The sequence below is a fragment of the Lagenorhynchus albirostris genome, chromosome 12, assembly GCF_949774975.1.
Source record: "Lagenorhynchus albirostris chromosome 12, mLagAlb1.1, whole genome shotgun sequence".
In the NCBI taxonomy this organism is placed as follows: Eukaryota; Metazoa; Chordata; class Mammalia; order Artiodactyla; family Delphinidae; genus Lagenorhynchus; species Lagenorhynchus albirostris.
Genome location: NC_083106.1, coordinates 78,452,050 through 78,469,699, shown reverse-complemented (window position 1 = coordinate 78,469,699; position 17,650 = coordinate 78,452,050). Strand labels below are relative to the sequence as shown.

Sequence of the window (17,650 nt, the reverse complement as noted above, 5' to 3'; positions counted from 1 at the left end):
GACCCAGCACAGGTGGGAAGCTGGACAGAAGAGGTTCAGACTAAAGGCAGTGAGACCACTTAACTTTTCTATTCCAGGTGGAAACAAGAGCCGCAAAGATCTTATTTAGGAGATGGCCAGAGGGATTTTTTTTTTTTTTTTAAATCCGGAGACTTTAACGAACTGGAATGGAAAAGACAGATGGTTAATTATACACAGGGTCGAGGGTGAGGTGGGAGATGAGGGAAGAGGAAGGATAAAAAATGACTCCAAGCCCGAGCCTCAGTGACAGGAGTAAGGAGAGTGGCAGGAACAGCTGGTTTTATTGGGGGTGAGGCGTGAGGGTGAGAGCGTGAGGCTGGATTTAAACCTCTCAGGTGCAGTGAAGACAGCTCGCTGGGCATGTCCGTCGTGCAGTGCAAAGCCTGGGGGTGATCACACAGTAGTAGCTTGAGCAGTAGGTGTCTTGTTTTTTTAAATGATGTTTTTATTTGAATAGGTTATACTGTCACATTTGGCAAGGTGAAAATGAATTCCCTGTCCCAGCCCTGGTTGCCTATCTTTTCTCTCTAGAAGGAACCACTGTTTCCAGTTTCTTGAGAATCATTCTAGAAATATTACATACATATGTTTTGTGTGTGCGTGCCGCGCCGTGCGGCTTGTGGGATCTTAGTTCCCCAGCCGGGGACTGAACCCTGGCCATGGAAGTGAAAGCCCCGAGTCCTAACCCCTGGGCCACCAGGGGATGTGTGTGTTTTTATGCCCCCAGGAGGGTTAGGTATTTTTGTTTTTTTAAAGGCTAGAAGGCTTGTATGTCTTTGAGACAGAAGGGAAAGAACAAGAAGAGAGGTGGAGACTGTGCAAGAGGAGTTACTGAAGCAAGGTCTGGAGGAGGTGAGAGGACATAATCAGGGATGCAGGCGTATGCTTTAGCAGGAGGAGTTGACCCATTTCAGAGTCAGGAAGGGCAGGCTGATGGCAGTAGAGGTTTCTGATGCTGCATCACTTAGAGGACCTATGTATCCTGGCTGAATGGTGGCAGAGATGTGGGTAGAGGTAGATCAGTGGTTGAGGAGGACGAAAGAGAAGATATAAAATAGCCACTGTGGCTACTAGAAGGTGTCACAGGGCTGTCAGATCCAAAAATAATCCATCCAAAAAGGTTTATTTTGATAATTTATAAAAGAAAAATCACCATAGCAACTTAAAGTTATTTACAGATTTAAAAATAAATTTACAGAAATGTGTACACGTCATATTACATTAAATAGCTTTAGTTAAGATGTTACAGGTAGTGTTGAACATACACAACAAAACGTAAATCAAGTTCCAAACCACATAAATGCCCTCGAAGCACGCTCAAAACCCACTGGACGATGGCCCAGGAGAAACTGGCAGAATGAGCTTTCAGAGACCAGCAGTAAAGACGGTCACCCCACTGGTTGCAGGTGCTGCAGAAGTAAGAGTCACCCTAACCTTGAGCTGCGACCAGACACTGACACGTAAGACAGAGGGAAAACATGTGAGAGTGCTTTTTTTAAATTTAATTATCCTGGTGGAGCTCATAGAACACAGGACTTGAAAATTTATACTCTGATCCCACACGAAGGTGGGATGATGCTACTTGTGGCTAATTGGGCATCATACTTTCTTTTGCAGGTTACATGGCAGTCAGTCTTCCAGCGTGCTGGGAAGGGAAGGGTGAGGGGCACGGAAGCCATGGCTGTGGACTGCGCTGTCCCTGCCGGCTCAGGGCTTCAGCCACTCGTTAACAGCCCCAGGGGAATGACACCATCCAAAGCCTTGGCGCTGACCCTGGTCTTGGATGCTGCCTCTGGTAAGTGCTGGGCACTGTCCCTGCAGCCAGAGAGGGAACGCCTGGCAGCGGCCTGGGCACGCTCTCCTCAGTGAAGTTGCCAGGCTGAATGATACAGTGGCTGGCAGCTCCGTGGAGATGCTGAAGTTTGAGAGCTAAGTGTCAGGGAATGTTGATGACAGATAAGTTTCTGAGGAAAGTGTACAAAAAAAGGTGTTTACCAGGACCTGAGAATTACTATCCAGCTCAAGCAAAGGTATAGAGGGGTCCGTTTCTGCTCGTCCCTTTAAGTATGGTCTTGAAAATAAACAGAACTCCCCTCTTTCAGATTGCCTGACTTGCAGCCAGGTATGTGACCCTGAATTGTAAGTTCTAGCAAATGTGTTATTAATAATTAAAAACAGCTAGTTTTACGAATCTGGCAACTAGTGACATTTCATGATTACAGGCCTTAAAAATTTAATACAGTACGATTTTTTCTTATATATAGATTGCTTACACATTAAAATATCAAAGGCACTGCTAGGTTACATGATAAACAAAAATACATCGAGACAGGATTATTTATTGGTTCCTTCAGTTTCTGGGTCCACCGTGATCCCTAACAGCCCAGTTTTGTGCTTCACCTTTGGAGAACAGTGTGAAGGAAATGGCGCCAAATACGTTGACAGCAGCAGCAAGGCAGAAAACAGTCTGCCATTCTCCAACAGTGTTCTGCAGAGAAGGGAAGAAAAAATGCAAATGAAAAAGGATTTTGTTTGTGGTCCGCTTTAAAAAAAGGTGGTGTCACAAGATTGTTTTGATATGGCAGTAGCATTATTCATAAAAACTGGAAACAACCCAAATGTCCATCAACAGTGAGATGGTGGCATGTGTGTTCCATGGACTACTTACAGCAACGACAACGAATGACCCACAACGACATCGATACGCCTCACAAAGAAAGAGCGCACACTGAACGATTCCACTGATATAAAGCCCATAATCTACGGTGTTAGAAAGGAGAGTGGTTCCTCTTGGTGGGGGTGAAAGAGAAAGGAAGGGATGCCTGGAGGCTTTGTGAGGGAGATAACGTGCTGTTTCTTGATTGGGTGGGCACTGGTCACACAGATGTACTAACTTTCTGAAAATCTGTCCAGCTTGTGTACTTAGGATTTGTGCATTTAAAAAATGCATGTTACACTTCAATAAAAACGTTTACTAAAAATAAAACATTGGCATGTCCTCAACTCATGTGTTACTAGGAAAGTATTAGTATTATGCCTGCACATCATCTCCCAAGTTCTCAGGTATGGGGTGTCAGGGGCAGATCGAGTAAGGATGAGTTAAGATGGACACAGGTTCAGCCTGGCCTGAAAGATCCTGCAGGGCTCTTGAATGGCACACAACACAGAACATAGATGGGATCTGTCGGTAAGAGATCAACAAGACACAGTGTGTAATCCAGTGGTGTAAAAATATCCAGTAGTTATCTAAACCTCTGGGTCGTGTGACTATCTTTAACAACGTTTTTTTTGGATTTTCACAATTTCAATGTAACCAGAGTTTGCAGCAGTTAGAAAAGAAAAAACCGAGCAGCTGAACTGGCAATGAGGAAGAAAAAGGAAAGGCACCAGCAAGCTGGCATGAAGTCATTTATGTAGGAAAAAAGGAAAAACACGGAGAAAGAAAGGAGTACTCTGTGGTCAATTATACTTTTCTGAGATGAATGTATTCTGGTGGAAAAAAAAATCTTAGAAACCATCTTAAATTTTAGGGACTATTTAGATATGCTTGCTAACAACGTGTTACCATCCTAGAGCAGAAGTCGGTCAGTAATTACTAATTACTAATTACGGTCAGTAATTACTAATTACTAATCATATACCCGAGAGACGGGTTTAAGACAGCTTCCTAGGATTCTAAGAAAAAGCTGCTCTGTGTGATCTGCTGGATAAAATAATACCTCAGTGTTACCTGGAGGCAACGGGTGACTTAAAATCAATCAACTGTACCAGAAATCACACAAAGCTCCTGGTTTGTTTTTTTAACAAAAACTCCACCAGTTTTTAGAGAATGCTGTTGTGTCTGTAACGGAATTGAACCTCAGACACACTTTGACCTTTACTTCATCATCATTATTATTATTATTTGGCCACACTGCGAAGCTTGTGGGATCTCAGTTCCCCGACCAGGGGCTGAATCTGAGCCATGGCAGTGAAAGCGACAAATCCTAACCACTGGACTGCCAGGGACTCCCTATTTCATTATTTATTTATAATAAATAAATTATAAATTATAAAGTGCGGTAAACTTTAATTGTAAGCAATTACAATTGTACAGGTAAATGTGTTTCTCCTTTTTAAAAATAATGGCCTTTTTAAATAACATGAAACAAATGCTGTAACAATAGATCTGAAATCCAGTTCAGTTCCCACTTTACAAACATTCAAGACTTGAATTCAGGAGTCCAGATCTTCCCAGCAGAAGTGCCAGGACCAGTGATAATGAATGAAATTACTCGTGGTAGTGTGCTGACTTAGGTTCCTGTGTTGCCACAATGCTCCATGAAGATAAGGGTAAACATCTGTGATGGGACATACTGAGCGGTCCCAACATTCCTTTCTGTTAAGTGGGAGAAAATGGTAACAAGGAGGCACTGATTCACTAGAGTAAGGAATTAGAAATGGTAGAGCACCACGTGCAGTGAACACCCCCGTGTCTGAAGTCAGAGTATTCGGTAATAAGACAATTTGTAGGCATATACTGAAATTCTAAGGATTAGATAGTGTTAATTTCATCACAGAGACAAAACAGAGAAAATTAAGTCTCTTTTAGAGGTTAAGTCAGCCTCTTGAAGAACACATTTCATTAGTCCTTTAGATTTTCTTAAGCAGTAGAAAACTGGAGTTGGAAAGGGCCTTTGAGGTCGCTGAATTTGATTTCTTACACAATATAACTCAGTGTCTCTGCTTCAGGCCACACAACCCCGGGCCCGCTGTGTTTCTGGGGCCTCAGTGCCCTGACACAGGCCGGATACCAGCCCTTCCCACACCCTGGCTCACTCCTCCAGGCTCCTTCCCCGCAAACTGGTTGTTCCCTCCTCTGTGTCCACAGCAAGAGCATACATTTTTTCTGCAGCTTTGTCACACTGTACTTTCATTACATATAATCTCTATTTTTTTTTTTTTTTCCGGTACTCGGGCCTCTCACTGTTGTGGCCTCTCCCGTTGCGGAGCACAGGCTCCGGACGCGCAGGCTCAGCAGCCATGGCTCACGGGCCCAGCCGCTCCGCGGCACGTGGGATCTTCCTGGACCGGGGCATGAACCCGTGTCCCCTGCATCGGCAGGCGGACTCTCAACCACTGCGCCACCAGGGAAGTCCTTTTACATATAATATCTAAATAATGAATTTCTCAAGTGTAGAATCTTATAATTTTGCCTTTGAATCCTTAGTATCTGTCACAGTAATAAGCACTCAGGAAATGCCAGTTGAATACATGTTTGACCGTTTCAGGGCTCACTAACTCAAAGGGCAGCCCGTGCCACACAGTAACAGCTCTAAACAGAAAACTTGCCTATTGTCTCCTCGTACCTTCTCTCCATCTGGCTTTGTGGAACTACAGAGAATAAGTCACCCTCTTTCAAACCTGTGAAGACACCTATACATCTTCCTAAGTATTCTGCTCTTCTAAACGTTCTGGATTCTTTCAACTGTTCTTATTCATTCTCACCTGATTTCCTGACACTTCCGTAGTTCCATTTCTGGAATAATTCTACATTGCCAATTTTTATTTGTTCAAACCAAAGATACAAGTTATTTATCTGGTATAATATCACAACTTTTAAGTACTTGTGTGGTTTCAGTTACAAGATCTTCATTTAACTCAGTTCCGTTGTTCTGTCTAAAATTGAAAGTGTTCTTTGAAAATATACTTTCCTACCTATTACGGTATTTAGCTTTTTGTTGCTGTAAATAATTGCATAAGAATAGACATTCAGAATTTTATCCTTAATTAAAATATACTCAGCTTTGACACAGGTGTGCAGCTTCAAATGAACTGTTTAGAGCTTTTCAGTTTATAGGCAAATTATCTACTTACCTCAGGGGTCAGACTTCTAGCAATGATGGGCCCAATCATTCCAGGTATAGTGGCAAAGGTATTTGTGATGCCCAGGAGGATACCAGCATACCTGCAGAAACATTTTCATAGGGGTTTATAATTGTGTTACACATTTTTTGGGGGGCGGGGGGCACTGTGCAGCTTGTGGGATCTTAATTTGCCAACCAGGAATCGAACCCGTGCCCCCTGCAATGGAAGCGTGGAATCCTAACCACTGGACCGCCAGGGAATTCCCTGCATCACACATTTAAATAGCTTCTGTCCATAGATAGCTAGACCATTCCAGGCTGTATTCTTGTGAAATTTTATGTCTAAATGAAACGTCTTACTGAAATAGGACTAAATATTTGGGGAGTGAAAAACTTACATTTCAATAGTTCTAACATCATATAGAGAAACACAGCCATTGAAATGATCCCTTTTACAGTGAAATAGAAAAGTGCAGAGATATGATTTTCATACAAGGCTGTATCTAGACAGGAAGCTTCATGTGCCTTAAAATTTTTTAAGTTAAAAAGAGAATTTAGGGCTTCCCTGGTGGCGCAGTGGTTGAGAGTCCGCCTGCCGGTGCAGGGGACACGGGTTCGTGCCCCCGTCCAGGAGGATCCCACATGCCGTGGAGTGGCTGGGCCCGTGAGCCATGGCCACTGGGCCTGCACGTCCGGAGCCTGTGCCCCGCAACGGGAGAGGCCGCAGCGGTGAGAGGCCCGCGTACCGCAAAAAAAAACAAAGAGAATTTATTTCCCGATTACAAAATTTATGTCATTGTTAAAAATTTTTTAAAAATATTACAAAGAAAGTAAAATTACTTATAATCCTTTTATATAGAGATAATCAACATTAATATTTTGGTAAATATCCTAATTTTTTTTCTGTATATATTTTTAATATATTATAGAAATGAGATCATACTGAACACACAATTTCACAACTTACCTGTTCAACTTATTATGTATCTTCTTGTCGCTAAATCCTTGCACACTGTCCCAGAAATAGACAAGTTGGGTTTATATATATTGTAGTGTATGACAAAAATGCATTTTGAACTCTGTCTTTTCAGAATCTTTACTGTCCTCAAAGCTAGTACTTTGTGTTTTAAGAGGTACTCGTTCTCTAATTCAAGTTTGCTAATTCTGACTCCATAGTCTCCCTGAAAACGCATGTTTTATTCCCCTTTATTATTTCCAGTAGCCAGTGCAACATCTATGCTCATTCAGTATGTGCTGACCACAGAAGTGCGTGTGACCCACAGGTGTTCAGGCCCACGCGTGGTCCTGTGAGGCTGCACTGCAATGACTGCTGAAGCTTGTCCCATGGAGACTAGCACCACTTCTGCGCTTTGGCGCCAAAGGGTCGTACAGTATGCAACATTACGGATTACATGCTAGGGTCGCTGAACATTATTTTAAGTTGTTGTGTGTATCGATAGTTGTGTGTGTCCATTGAAGAACCTGGGATTTTGTCCTGTAGATGGACCTACATTCTGGAGTTTGTAGACTGAGGCATCATTTAACATGGAGTTATTGTCCCCTGTATTTCCTGCACACTGGTAGTATCTAGACTCGAGATCCTAAAGGGTTCATTAGATTTACGTTTGATATTTTTAGCAAGAAAACGTAACGGTGGTGGTGGAGTTAAAAACTAGTTAAGCACGGACTTCCCTGGTGGCACAGTGGTTGGGAATCCGCCTGCCAATGCAGGGGACATGGGTTCGGGCCCTGGTCCGGGAAGATCCCACATGCCGCAGAGCAACTAAGCCCATGTACCACAACTACTGAGCCTGTGCTCTAGAACCCGCAAGCCACAACTACTGAGCCTGTGAGCCACAACTACTGAAGCCCGTGCGCCTAGAGCCTGTGCTCCGCAACAAGAGAAGCCACCACAATGAGAAGCCCGTGCGCCGCAACGAAGAGTAGCCCCCGCTTGCCACAACTAGAGAAAGCCCGCGTGCAGCGACAGGGACCCAAGGCAGCCAAAAATAAATAAATTTATTAAAAAAAAATTAGTTAAGCAAGTAAATGGCATTTATTAACTTATCACCTAGGTATATTCAAAGTCCAATTAGAGCTTTTAATTGTTTAATGAGATAATCAGTATTATAAAATTGTGGTCCAAATGAAAGAAACTTGATGTTTATTAGACCATATCGTCTTATTGTGGGATAATACTATTTCTATTAGGGTTTAGGATCCTCAGTACCTTGGTTGCAGACTACTTATCTGAAATTCCTCTCCCCATTTTAGACATGGAAAAGTGCCCGCGATGGACTGAATTGTGTCCTCCCCCAATCCATACCTCCAATGTGACTGTATCTGGAGACAGGGCTTTTAGGAATTAATTAAGGTTAAATGAGGTCATAAAGGTAGGGTCTCAACCTAATAGGATTGGTGGCCTGCCAAGAAGAGGAAGAAAGAGAGATCGGGCTCTCTGTCTCTGTGAGCATATGTGGAGGAAAGGCCACGCGTGAGGACACAGTGAAAAGGCGGCTGTCTGCAAACGAGGACGAGAGCCCTCACCAGAACCAACCCTGCTGGCACCCTGACCACGGACTTCTGCCTCCAGAACTGTGAGAAAATCAGTTTCTGTTTTTTAAGCCACTCAGCCACATGGTGTTTTGTATGGCATCCTGAGTTGATTGACACAGTGCCTAAATAAAATATCCCGCTGAACCGAATTCAGTTATCTATAAACATCACAAATTTTTATGTTGAAAACTCGTGCACACAGGGTACAATAACAAAACCACGTGGCACAGATCTTTTTCGCTTATGCCCTTTAGGGAGCTGATCTTAAATTAACCAAGCTTGGCAGAACCTGCCCTTTTTTTTTTTTTTTTTTTTAAAACCATTAACACCTTGGCAGTAGGAGGAACCGACTGCAATGTTGCCAGGCCTTTTCAGTGACAGATATTAAGTGCAGATGAATGCTGTGAAATTCTAAATGTCAGCACCAAGAAGCTCATTCAAGTATTTATATTACACTTGGCCAGGAAAGGCCATGAAAGATTGATGAGAGCCTGGAAAAAAGAACATGTTGTAAGGACTCAGTCTGGATTCTGTGCTATTGGAGTCCTAGAATCCTGTGGGATTAATGGTTAAAAATCTATCCAAATCCCTTGAATCTGGGCAACAAAATTATCCATAGAAAATATCTATTTTAGTCTACAGAAGAAAAGGCTTAGAAAAATACCATGTAGACATATATTTATATGCTAAGAGGAATACTGACTGCCTACTGAAAAACCTTAGGTCAGGCAGGGTTCTAAGTATTTTATATAATTTATCCCACTTTAATAGTAAAATGAACCCCAACAGGTAGGGATTATTATCTATCTTCATTCTATAGGTAAGAAAGAGAGACTATAAAATGTTACCCAATTTGCCTGATTCCAAATCCCTACTTAATATTGGGATGTTATATCTATAATGCTGGGGCTTGTGGTGAAAAACTAAGCAAGAGAAAACTGATCATTCCTACAGATTGAATTCAGTGATGACTGTTTTCAATAAGGCAGCATTATAGATATATAAAATGTCCATCAACAGATGAATGGATAAAGGAGATGTGGTACACACATATACAATGAAATGTTAATCAGCCATAAAACAGAATGAAATAATGCCATTTGCAGCAACATGGATGGACCCAGAGATTGTCATACTGAGTGAAGTAAGTCAGACACAGAAAAGACAGATATCATATATCGCTTATATGCGGAATCTAAAAAAAAATGGTACAAATGAACTATTTACAAAACAGAAATAGAGTCACAGATGTAGAAAACAAACTTATGGTTACCAGGGGGTAAGGGGAGAGGAGGGATAAATTGGGAGATTGGGACTGACATATACACACTACTATATATAAATAGATACCCAATAAGGACCTACTGTATAGCACAGGGAACTCTACTCAATACTCTGTAATGAACTATATGGGAAAAGAATCTAAAAGAGAGTGGATAGGGAGTTCCCTAGTGGCACAGTGGCTAAGACTCCATGCTCCCAATGCAGGGGGGCCCGGGTTCGATCCCTAGTCAGGGAACTAGAGCCCACATGCATGTCACGACTAAGAGTTCACATGCCACAACTAAGGAGCCTGCCTGCTGCAACTAAGACCCAGTGCAACCAAATAAATAAATAAATATTAAAAAAAATGAGTGGGGCTTCCCTGGTGGCGCAGTGGTTGAGAGTCCGCCTGCCAATGCAGGGGACACGGGTTCATGCCCTGGTCCGGGAAGATCCCACATGCTGCGGAGCGGCTGGGCCCGTGAGCCATGGCCGCTGAGCCTGCGCGTCCAGAGCCTGTGCTCCGCAACGGGAGAGGCCACAACAGTGAGAGGCCTGCGTACCGCAAAAAAAAAAAAAAAAAAATGAGTGGATATATGTATATGTATAACTGATTCACATGAAACTAACACAACATTGTAAATCAACTATATTCCAATAAAAATAAAAAAAATAAACTATAGTCTCCTTGAGGATAGAATCTGGGTCTGCCTAGGACACATACCACTTTGGACAGTAGATGCTCAGTTAATATCTGTTGAATAGATTTTTTAAAATGTTTTATTTTCCCGCAATTTATCTACTATTCTCAGAGTAAGGGAGGAAAAGTATGAACCAAACCAAATTGTTGATTATGAAGATACTCCTCAAATGTGCAAGAAATACATCCCTCACCCCACCGCCTCGCTTGGATACAGCCAATTCTCATCACAGTTTCCAACCAATTATAATTATAATGCACAAAGGAGAGCCAATGGTTCAAACCATTTTAATAGTAAATACCAGTTATTGCTGTCATCCACCCATCCATTCATTCATTTAACAAACAATTCTTAAGTATGTCACTTATGTCAACCACTGTGGAAGACTCTGGTGTCCAACAATGAATTAAACATAGTTCTTGTTCTCAAGGAGCTCACAGTTTACTTAATGAGAAAGATTATGGGCCAATAATGGAATAAAACCTAGTAGCCCGAAAAATCAAACTATGTTAGCGATTCATACCAGGGTTTACAGAAGCACAGAGGCAGGGCCTTAATCAACCCTCTGTGTGGGCGGGGGACATTTGAGGGGACCAGGGAGGGGATGCCTCAGGAAAAGCTTCTTAGAGGAAGTAGTGCTGGAGTTTGGCTGTTAAGAGACGAGTGGGTGCAGAGAAAGTACAGGGAGGGGATGAAAACGTGTGAAGTCTCGGCAGCTGTCAAAGTAACAGGACAAGGGCCCACGCGGCACGTCCAGACATGGGAATTGCTGGGCTTGCCCAATTTCCACTCATTTTCAGCCGTTTAGCTTGAGATTTGAACTCTAATGAGGCCTAGGAACTGTAGCCTGTTAGTATCTTCCCAAACTTTCTTTCACTGTATTACTTTCTGTTCTAAGTTTAAAGGCAACCACGTGCCCACTGCATTCCTGAAATATGCCTTTGATGTTCAGAAGCTCTACTGTTTTCTGTGATTGCTCATTGGTTTTTAGCTTATTTTTCTAAAACAAACTGTGCACTTGAAACATTTATAATGAATACTATATTAAGATGTGATATTGGTGGAAGGTCTTCGTTTCATAAAGGTTTTCTTCTATATGATTTAATATGTGTGAGAAAAGTCGAGGTTATAAAAGCCAAATGATTTGCAGTGAGACTGATGTGGTCATGTGTCACAGCTAGTGTAATCTCTCAAGTCAAATAAAAATTAGATCCCTTATTTCAGCCATACAAGGCTTATTTTGTGGTTTACATGGAATAACTATGTTATTCTTATATTATTTTGAATTCCAAGTATTATTTTATTTCTAGTCTGTTTTACTGATTTGTACTATATGGAACTTTAATAAAATTACTGTCATTTTAACAGCAAAATAAATAAATAAATAAATAAATAAATAAAGGACTCATAAAATGTCAGGGCTGGACCAGGGTCTTTCAGACCGAGAGTTCAACCAACCCAGCTGATGCTTGAAGCCCAGTTCCAGGATACTGCCTGCAGGCTGCCCAGTAAATGCTTCAGGACAACACCATATCACCCTCCAAGCCAGCAGAAGCTTACCCAGGTGCAAGCAGGGTTTCACGTTTATGTCTTCAACATCTTCAACATACGGTGCTTGGCACAGTGCTTGCTTAATGACTAGGTCCATTAATCAGCATGCTATGACACTGAAGTTTAGTGATGACAAATCCACCTAATCGTACATCCAGTTCATCTCTCTCCATCCTGTCTAAAAGGACATCATGGGAGACCTTGCTGAAATCCTGATATACCAAATATACTGTGTATACACGGTCGAAAATGATGTTGAGAACTTTGCTATTCTGGGGCTTAGTGACCCAGTGGTGGCTCCTTAGTGATCAGTATTTTCTTTTCCAAGAGCTCACCAATCATCCCTTTAGTATTCTGCTTGGATTGACTTGTGACCCTGATCATGGCACCTGACTCAAAGTTTGCCAGAAAATAATAATGAAGTTTATCGCATTATGTGCAAATGCATTTATTACATTATGAGTGAAGTGTTCTCTCTCTCTCTGTGCTCTACTTAATCCTCAAAACAATTTTATAAGGTAGGTACCATGGATATGTGTTTTTTCCTTCTCTAGCATGCATTTTCTTTTTAAATTAATTAATTTTATTTTATGTTTATTTTTGGCTGTGTTGGGTCTTCGTTGCTGCACGCGGGCTTTCTCTAGTTGCGGCGAGCGGGGGCTACTCTTCGTTGCGGTGCGTGGGCTTCCCACTGCAGTGGCTTCTCTCGTGGCGGAGCACAGGCTCTAGGTGTACAGGCTTCAGTAGCTGTCGCTCGCAGGCTCTAGGGCGCAGGCTCAGTAGTTGCGGCGCACGGGCTCAGCCGCTCCGCGGCACGTGGGCTCTTCCCGGACCAGGGCTCGAACCCGCGTCCCCTGCATCGGCAGGCGGACTCCCAACCACTGCGCCACCAGGGAAGCCCTGGCATGCATTTTCATCTTCTTTTGACAATGGCTCCAATTCCTATTTAATGATCCAGTTTTCCTTCACTGCCAGTTTGCGAGAGCATAGTGGGGCCCTCGCCAGAGTTCTGGCAGACTTCAGGCACCTGATCAGTCCCAGCCTGCACTGCAGCTTCATGAAATGGAGTGCGTGGCCTACCACCCTCCTTCTGGCTGGGTGGCTGCTTAGCCACTTCTACATTCCTTATCATTTTTATTTCCCGTATTTATTTCCTTAGTTTTATAATAAAATCACATTAACTGAGGCAACCAAAGTACGCATCTGTTCTCTGCAATGAATTCTTTTTCCTGAGTTTTCAGAATAACTGCTAGTGCCTCTTCAATGACCAATTTGTAAGATCTTTTAAATAAGTCATTGAGAGGCACCTTGATGTAGCAAAAAGATCCCGGGACCACAGAGCTGGAAGACCTGGATTCAAGCCTTCGGTCTGCCGTTTGCTAACTGTGACTTTGCAAGTCACACAGCTCCTCTGTGCCTGAGTTTCTTCATCTTCCAAATGAGTTCTTTTCTTTGTGTTCATATCTTCACGTGTTGTGTGGACGTCACCAATGGCTGCCTCGGCGTCCATTCCCATGAGGCTTAGGGGCCCTGACTCCTTCACCTCTAACTTAGGGGCGGGTGCTGATTGTGCTGAAGTCTAATGGCATTCCCTTGGCCATGGGGGTTGGTTCAGGCGTGGATATGTGACTCAGTCTGGTTCCAAATGAAGCCTGTATTTCCCTGATGGAAAGAGGAAAAGATCATTTTCTTTCTTGCTTCATGCGAACGAAGAAGCATGTAGGGCTTCCCTGGTGGCGCAGTGGTTGAGAGTCCGCCTGCCGATGTAGGGGACGCGGGTTCGTGCCCCGGTCTGGGAAGATCCCACATGCCGCGGAGCGGCTGGGCCCGTGAGTCATGGCCGCTGAGCCTGCGCGTCCGGAGCCTGTGCTCCGCAACGGGAGAGACCACAACGGTGAGAGGCCCGCGTACCGCAAAAAAAAAAAAAAAAAAAAAAAAAAGCATGTAACCCTCGTTGTTACTGGCAATCATTTCACTGTATGATTTTATTCGCAGATCCAGCCTTAGGATAAAACAGGTATGAAAGGCAGGGTAGAGAGTGGAAAAGAAACGAGTCTTGGGTGAGATTAGTGGACAGCTGGATTATCAACTCCTGCTTGAAGCCTCCTGTCTCTGGACTTTACACTAATACATTATGATGTTTAGCCAGCTTGAATTAGGGTTTCCATTCCTTCAACTAAAAGTGTCTGAGAGATAACGCAGCCTGGGCCTCTGTTGTGCCCAAACTCCCAATTCCCAGATCCCTTTGACTCAGCTTGTTGAAATCTCAAGCCTAGATCAATTCAACAGCACATTTTCAGTCCTACACTTGGGCTGCTGAACAGCACTGAAGGGAAAAACCACCTTGTAAACTAGGGAGAGTACACGAGTCCTGTCCAACCTGAGGTGATCCTCACCAAAGCCCAGATCCCTTCTATGAGTTCTCAGTGACTCTTTTTCTCAGGATCCGGACGTGCAGGCTCAGCGGCCATGGCTCACGGGCCCAGCCGCTCCGCGGCAGGTGGGATCTTCCCGGACCGGGGCACGAACCCGCGTCCCCTGCATCGGCAGGCGGACCCTCAACCACTGCACCACCAGGGAAGCCCATTCTCAAGTCTTTTACTCTCTGTTTTTCTTAGTCTCAGCAATGAACCTGACTCCCATGTCACAGAGAAAATCAAAAACACTTAAGATTTTTTAATCAGTTATTTACTGCCACATAATAAATTACCTCCAAAGGCAGCAGCTTCAGATAACAAGTATCTGTCATCTGACAGTTTCTGTGGGTCAGGAATGTAGGAGGGGCTCAGCTGGGCGATTCTGGCTCAGAATCTGTCAGGAGGTTGCAATGACGCTGTGGGCCGGGGCCGCGGCCATCTGAAGGTCGGCCTGGGGCTGGAGGACCAGCTTCTGATCCCACTCATGTGTCTGCTGGCTGAAGGCCTGGTCCCTCCCCACTGGGCCCTGTTCTGGGCTCTGAGTGCCCTCACCATGTGGCAGCTGGCACTCCCAGTGTGAGTCATCTGAGAGAGAAAGATCAAGCAGGGTGCTACGCTGCCTCCTGGGACCCAGTCGGACACCAGCACTTCTGCCGGATTCTACTCCTTAGAAACAGGCCACTAAACCCAGCCCACACGCAAAGGGAGGGGACATAGGCTCCACCTTTTGAAGGGAAGAGCGTTGAAGAACGTGTGGAGTTATTTTATTTTTTTTAAAGCTTTGTGTATGCATTTTATCTTTTGAACCAGAATCTTTTTTTAAAAAAATTAATTCTTTTACTTTCGGCAGCGTCGTGTCTTCGTTGCTGCACGTGGGCTTTCTCTAGTTGCGGCGAGCGGGGGCTATTCTTTGTTGTGGTGCGCGGGCTTCTCACCGCGGTGGCTTCTCTTGTTGCGAAGCACGGGCTCTAGGCACGTGGGCTTCAGTAGTTGAGGCACGCGGCTCAGTAGTTGTGGCTCATGGGCTCTAGAGCGCAGGCTCAGTAGCTGTGGTGCACAGGCTTAGCTGCTCCGTGGCATGTAGGATCTTCCCGGACCAGGGCTCAAACCCATGTCCCCTGCATTGGCAGGCGCATTCTTAACCACTGCACCACCAGGGAAGTCCCATGGAGGTATTTTATTATTTATTTATTTTTTTGCGGTACGCGGGCCTCTCACTGTTGCGGCCTCTCCCGTCGCGGAGCACAGGCTCTGGACGCGCAGGCTCAGTGGCCATGGCTCACGGGCCCAGCCGCTCCACGGCATGTGGAACCTTCCCAGACCGGGGCACGAACCTGTGTCCCCTGCATCGGCAGGCAGACTCTCAACCACTGAGCCACCAGGGAAGCCCCCATGGAGGTATTTTAAAACCACAATCCTTGGCTTCTCAACTCACCTGAAAACTTTTCTTCAACTGAACCCATCTTACTGCTTTCCTTCTTTTCTCAGTTGAAAGCTCATCCCTTCCACTGGGCACTGGATGTCATTCCTTCCTGCATTCTACCAGCCTGTCATTTTTACTTCTTTCTTTTAACTTTTAATCTCTCATCCTTTACTGGCCTTCTTTTCTCAGCATATTAACATACTTAGGTCTTAAAATCCTCCAGCAGCATGTGTCCATCTTTAGCTTTTTTTCCTTCCCTTCATGGTTAATAGTTTTGAAATAGCTGTTTATTGGCAATGGTTCTCAAATTTTAATGTCCATGAGGACAACACGGAGGGGCAACAAAATGCAGATTCCTAGTTCTGTGATCAACAATTCTGCTTTGTTTTCAGCAAGCACTCCTGCTGATTTTGATGTGGATGGGTTAAGGATCACACTCTGAAACCACTGCTGTATGCTGCCTTCAGCCTAGCTTCCTTCTCCTTCCTCCATGGAAGCACTGTCACCAAGATCTTTAATGAACTTCTCCATCTGGTTGTCCAATCCAAGGAACACGTTCGTTCTTATTTTACTTGGCTTCTCTGGCGCATCTGACATTGCTGATCAAACTTTCCCTTTGAGGATCCTAATCGCTACTTATTTTTCCTTATCCTTCTCCTGTTGCTTCTTCTCAGTTATCTTTTTTTTTTATAATGAAAATGTAAGTCTTTTTTTTTTTTAGTAAGTTTATTTTACTTTTGGCTGTATTGGGTCCTCCTTGCTGCGCACGGGCTTTCTCTAGTTGTGGCGAGCAACTACTCCTCGTTGCGGTACGCGGGCTTCTCATTGCGGTGGCTTCTCTTGTTGAGGAGCACAGGCTCTAGGCGCGTGGGCTTCAGTAGTTGTGGCGCGTGGGCTTCAGTAGTTGTGGCTCACGGGCTCTAGAGCACAGGCTCAGTAGTTGTGGTGCACGGGCTTAGCTGCTCCACGCAATGTGGAGTCTTCCTGGACCAGGGCTCGAACCTGTGTCCCCTGCATTGGCAGGCAGATTCTTAACCACTGCGCCACCAGGGAAGCCCCCTTCTCAGTTATCTCTGCATCAGGCTCTTCTTTCTCTTAATGGATTCCCAAGGTTCTCGTCACAGTTTGCTGAGTCATTTTATCCAAGCCCACGGTTTCATCTACTACTCATATGTTGACCACTCCTACACCTTTACCTCTTGCTCAGCTCTCATTCTTGAACTGAAGACTGGATAGTCTTGGCTTCCTTGACACCACATTCTTGATTTTCCTTCTATCTCCCTGGTTGCTCCTTTTTGGTCTCCTTGTCTGGTTATTTCCCCTCTTTCTGGTCTCTACATATTTGTCAAGACCCAGTCCTGGGGATCCCTCATCTTGTCATTCTACTCTCTCTCACCAGGCAATCCTTGTCTTTAAAAACTCTGAAATGTGGATTACTCTTCCCTAATTTTCATTTCTGGTCAGACTGATTTTCTGAGTTCCAGATCCAAATGTCAAACTGCCTACAACTACTATTTTCTAAACGATTTTCACAAATATCTAAAATTTAAGGGACTTCCCTGGCGGTCCAGTGGTTAAGACTCTGCGCTTGCAATGCAGGGGGCCCGGGTTCGATCCCTGGTCGGGGAACTAGATCCTGCATGCCTCAACTAAAGATCCCGCATGCTGCAGCGAAGATCCCACATGCTGCAACTAAGACCCAGCGCAGCTAAATTAATAAATATTTAAAAAAAAAATTTAACCTGTGAAATGTTTTTTTTCTTTTTTTTGGCGGTACGCGGGCCTCTCACTGCCGTGGCCTCTCCCGCCACAGAGCACAGGGTCCGGACGCGCAGGCCCAGCGGCCATGGCTCACGGGCCCAGCTGCTCCGC

General features: G+C 44.3%; 1 protein-coding gene and 1 non-coding gene across 4 annotated transcripts in view; one reads left to right on the top strand and one right to left on the bottom strand.

Moving 5' to 3' along the window:
- Window positions 1-1,142: 1,142 nt before the first annotated feature.
- The window catches only part of SLC17A5 (solute carrier family 17 member 5), a 59,184-nt gene continuing 42,676 nt past the window's right edge, over window positions 1,143-17,650 (bottom strand). For 2 of the 3 annotated variants that reach the window (XM_060167287.1, XM_060167288.1), the window contains 2 exons: window positions 5,878-5,968; window positions 1,146-2,509 (listed from right to left, as the gene is read on the bottom strand). In XM_060167287.1, the coding sequence (XP_060023270.1) occupies window positions 2,372-2,509; window positions 5,878-5,968 (229 nt within the window). In that variant the 3' untranslated portion in view covers window positions 1,146-2,371. Of the gene's footprint in view, window positions 2,510-5,877; window positions 5,969-17,650 lie in introns of all 3 variants that reach the window. The other variant, XM_060167289.1, reaches the window with a different exon arrangement.
- Window positions 17,335-17,407, top strand: TRNAA-UGC (transfer RNA alanine (anticodon UGC)). The gene has a single exon. It is a non-coding gene; the product is annotated as a tRNA-Ala (tRNA).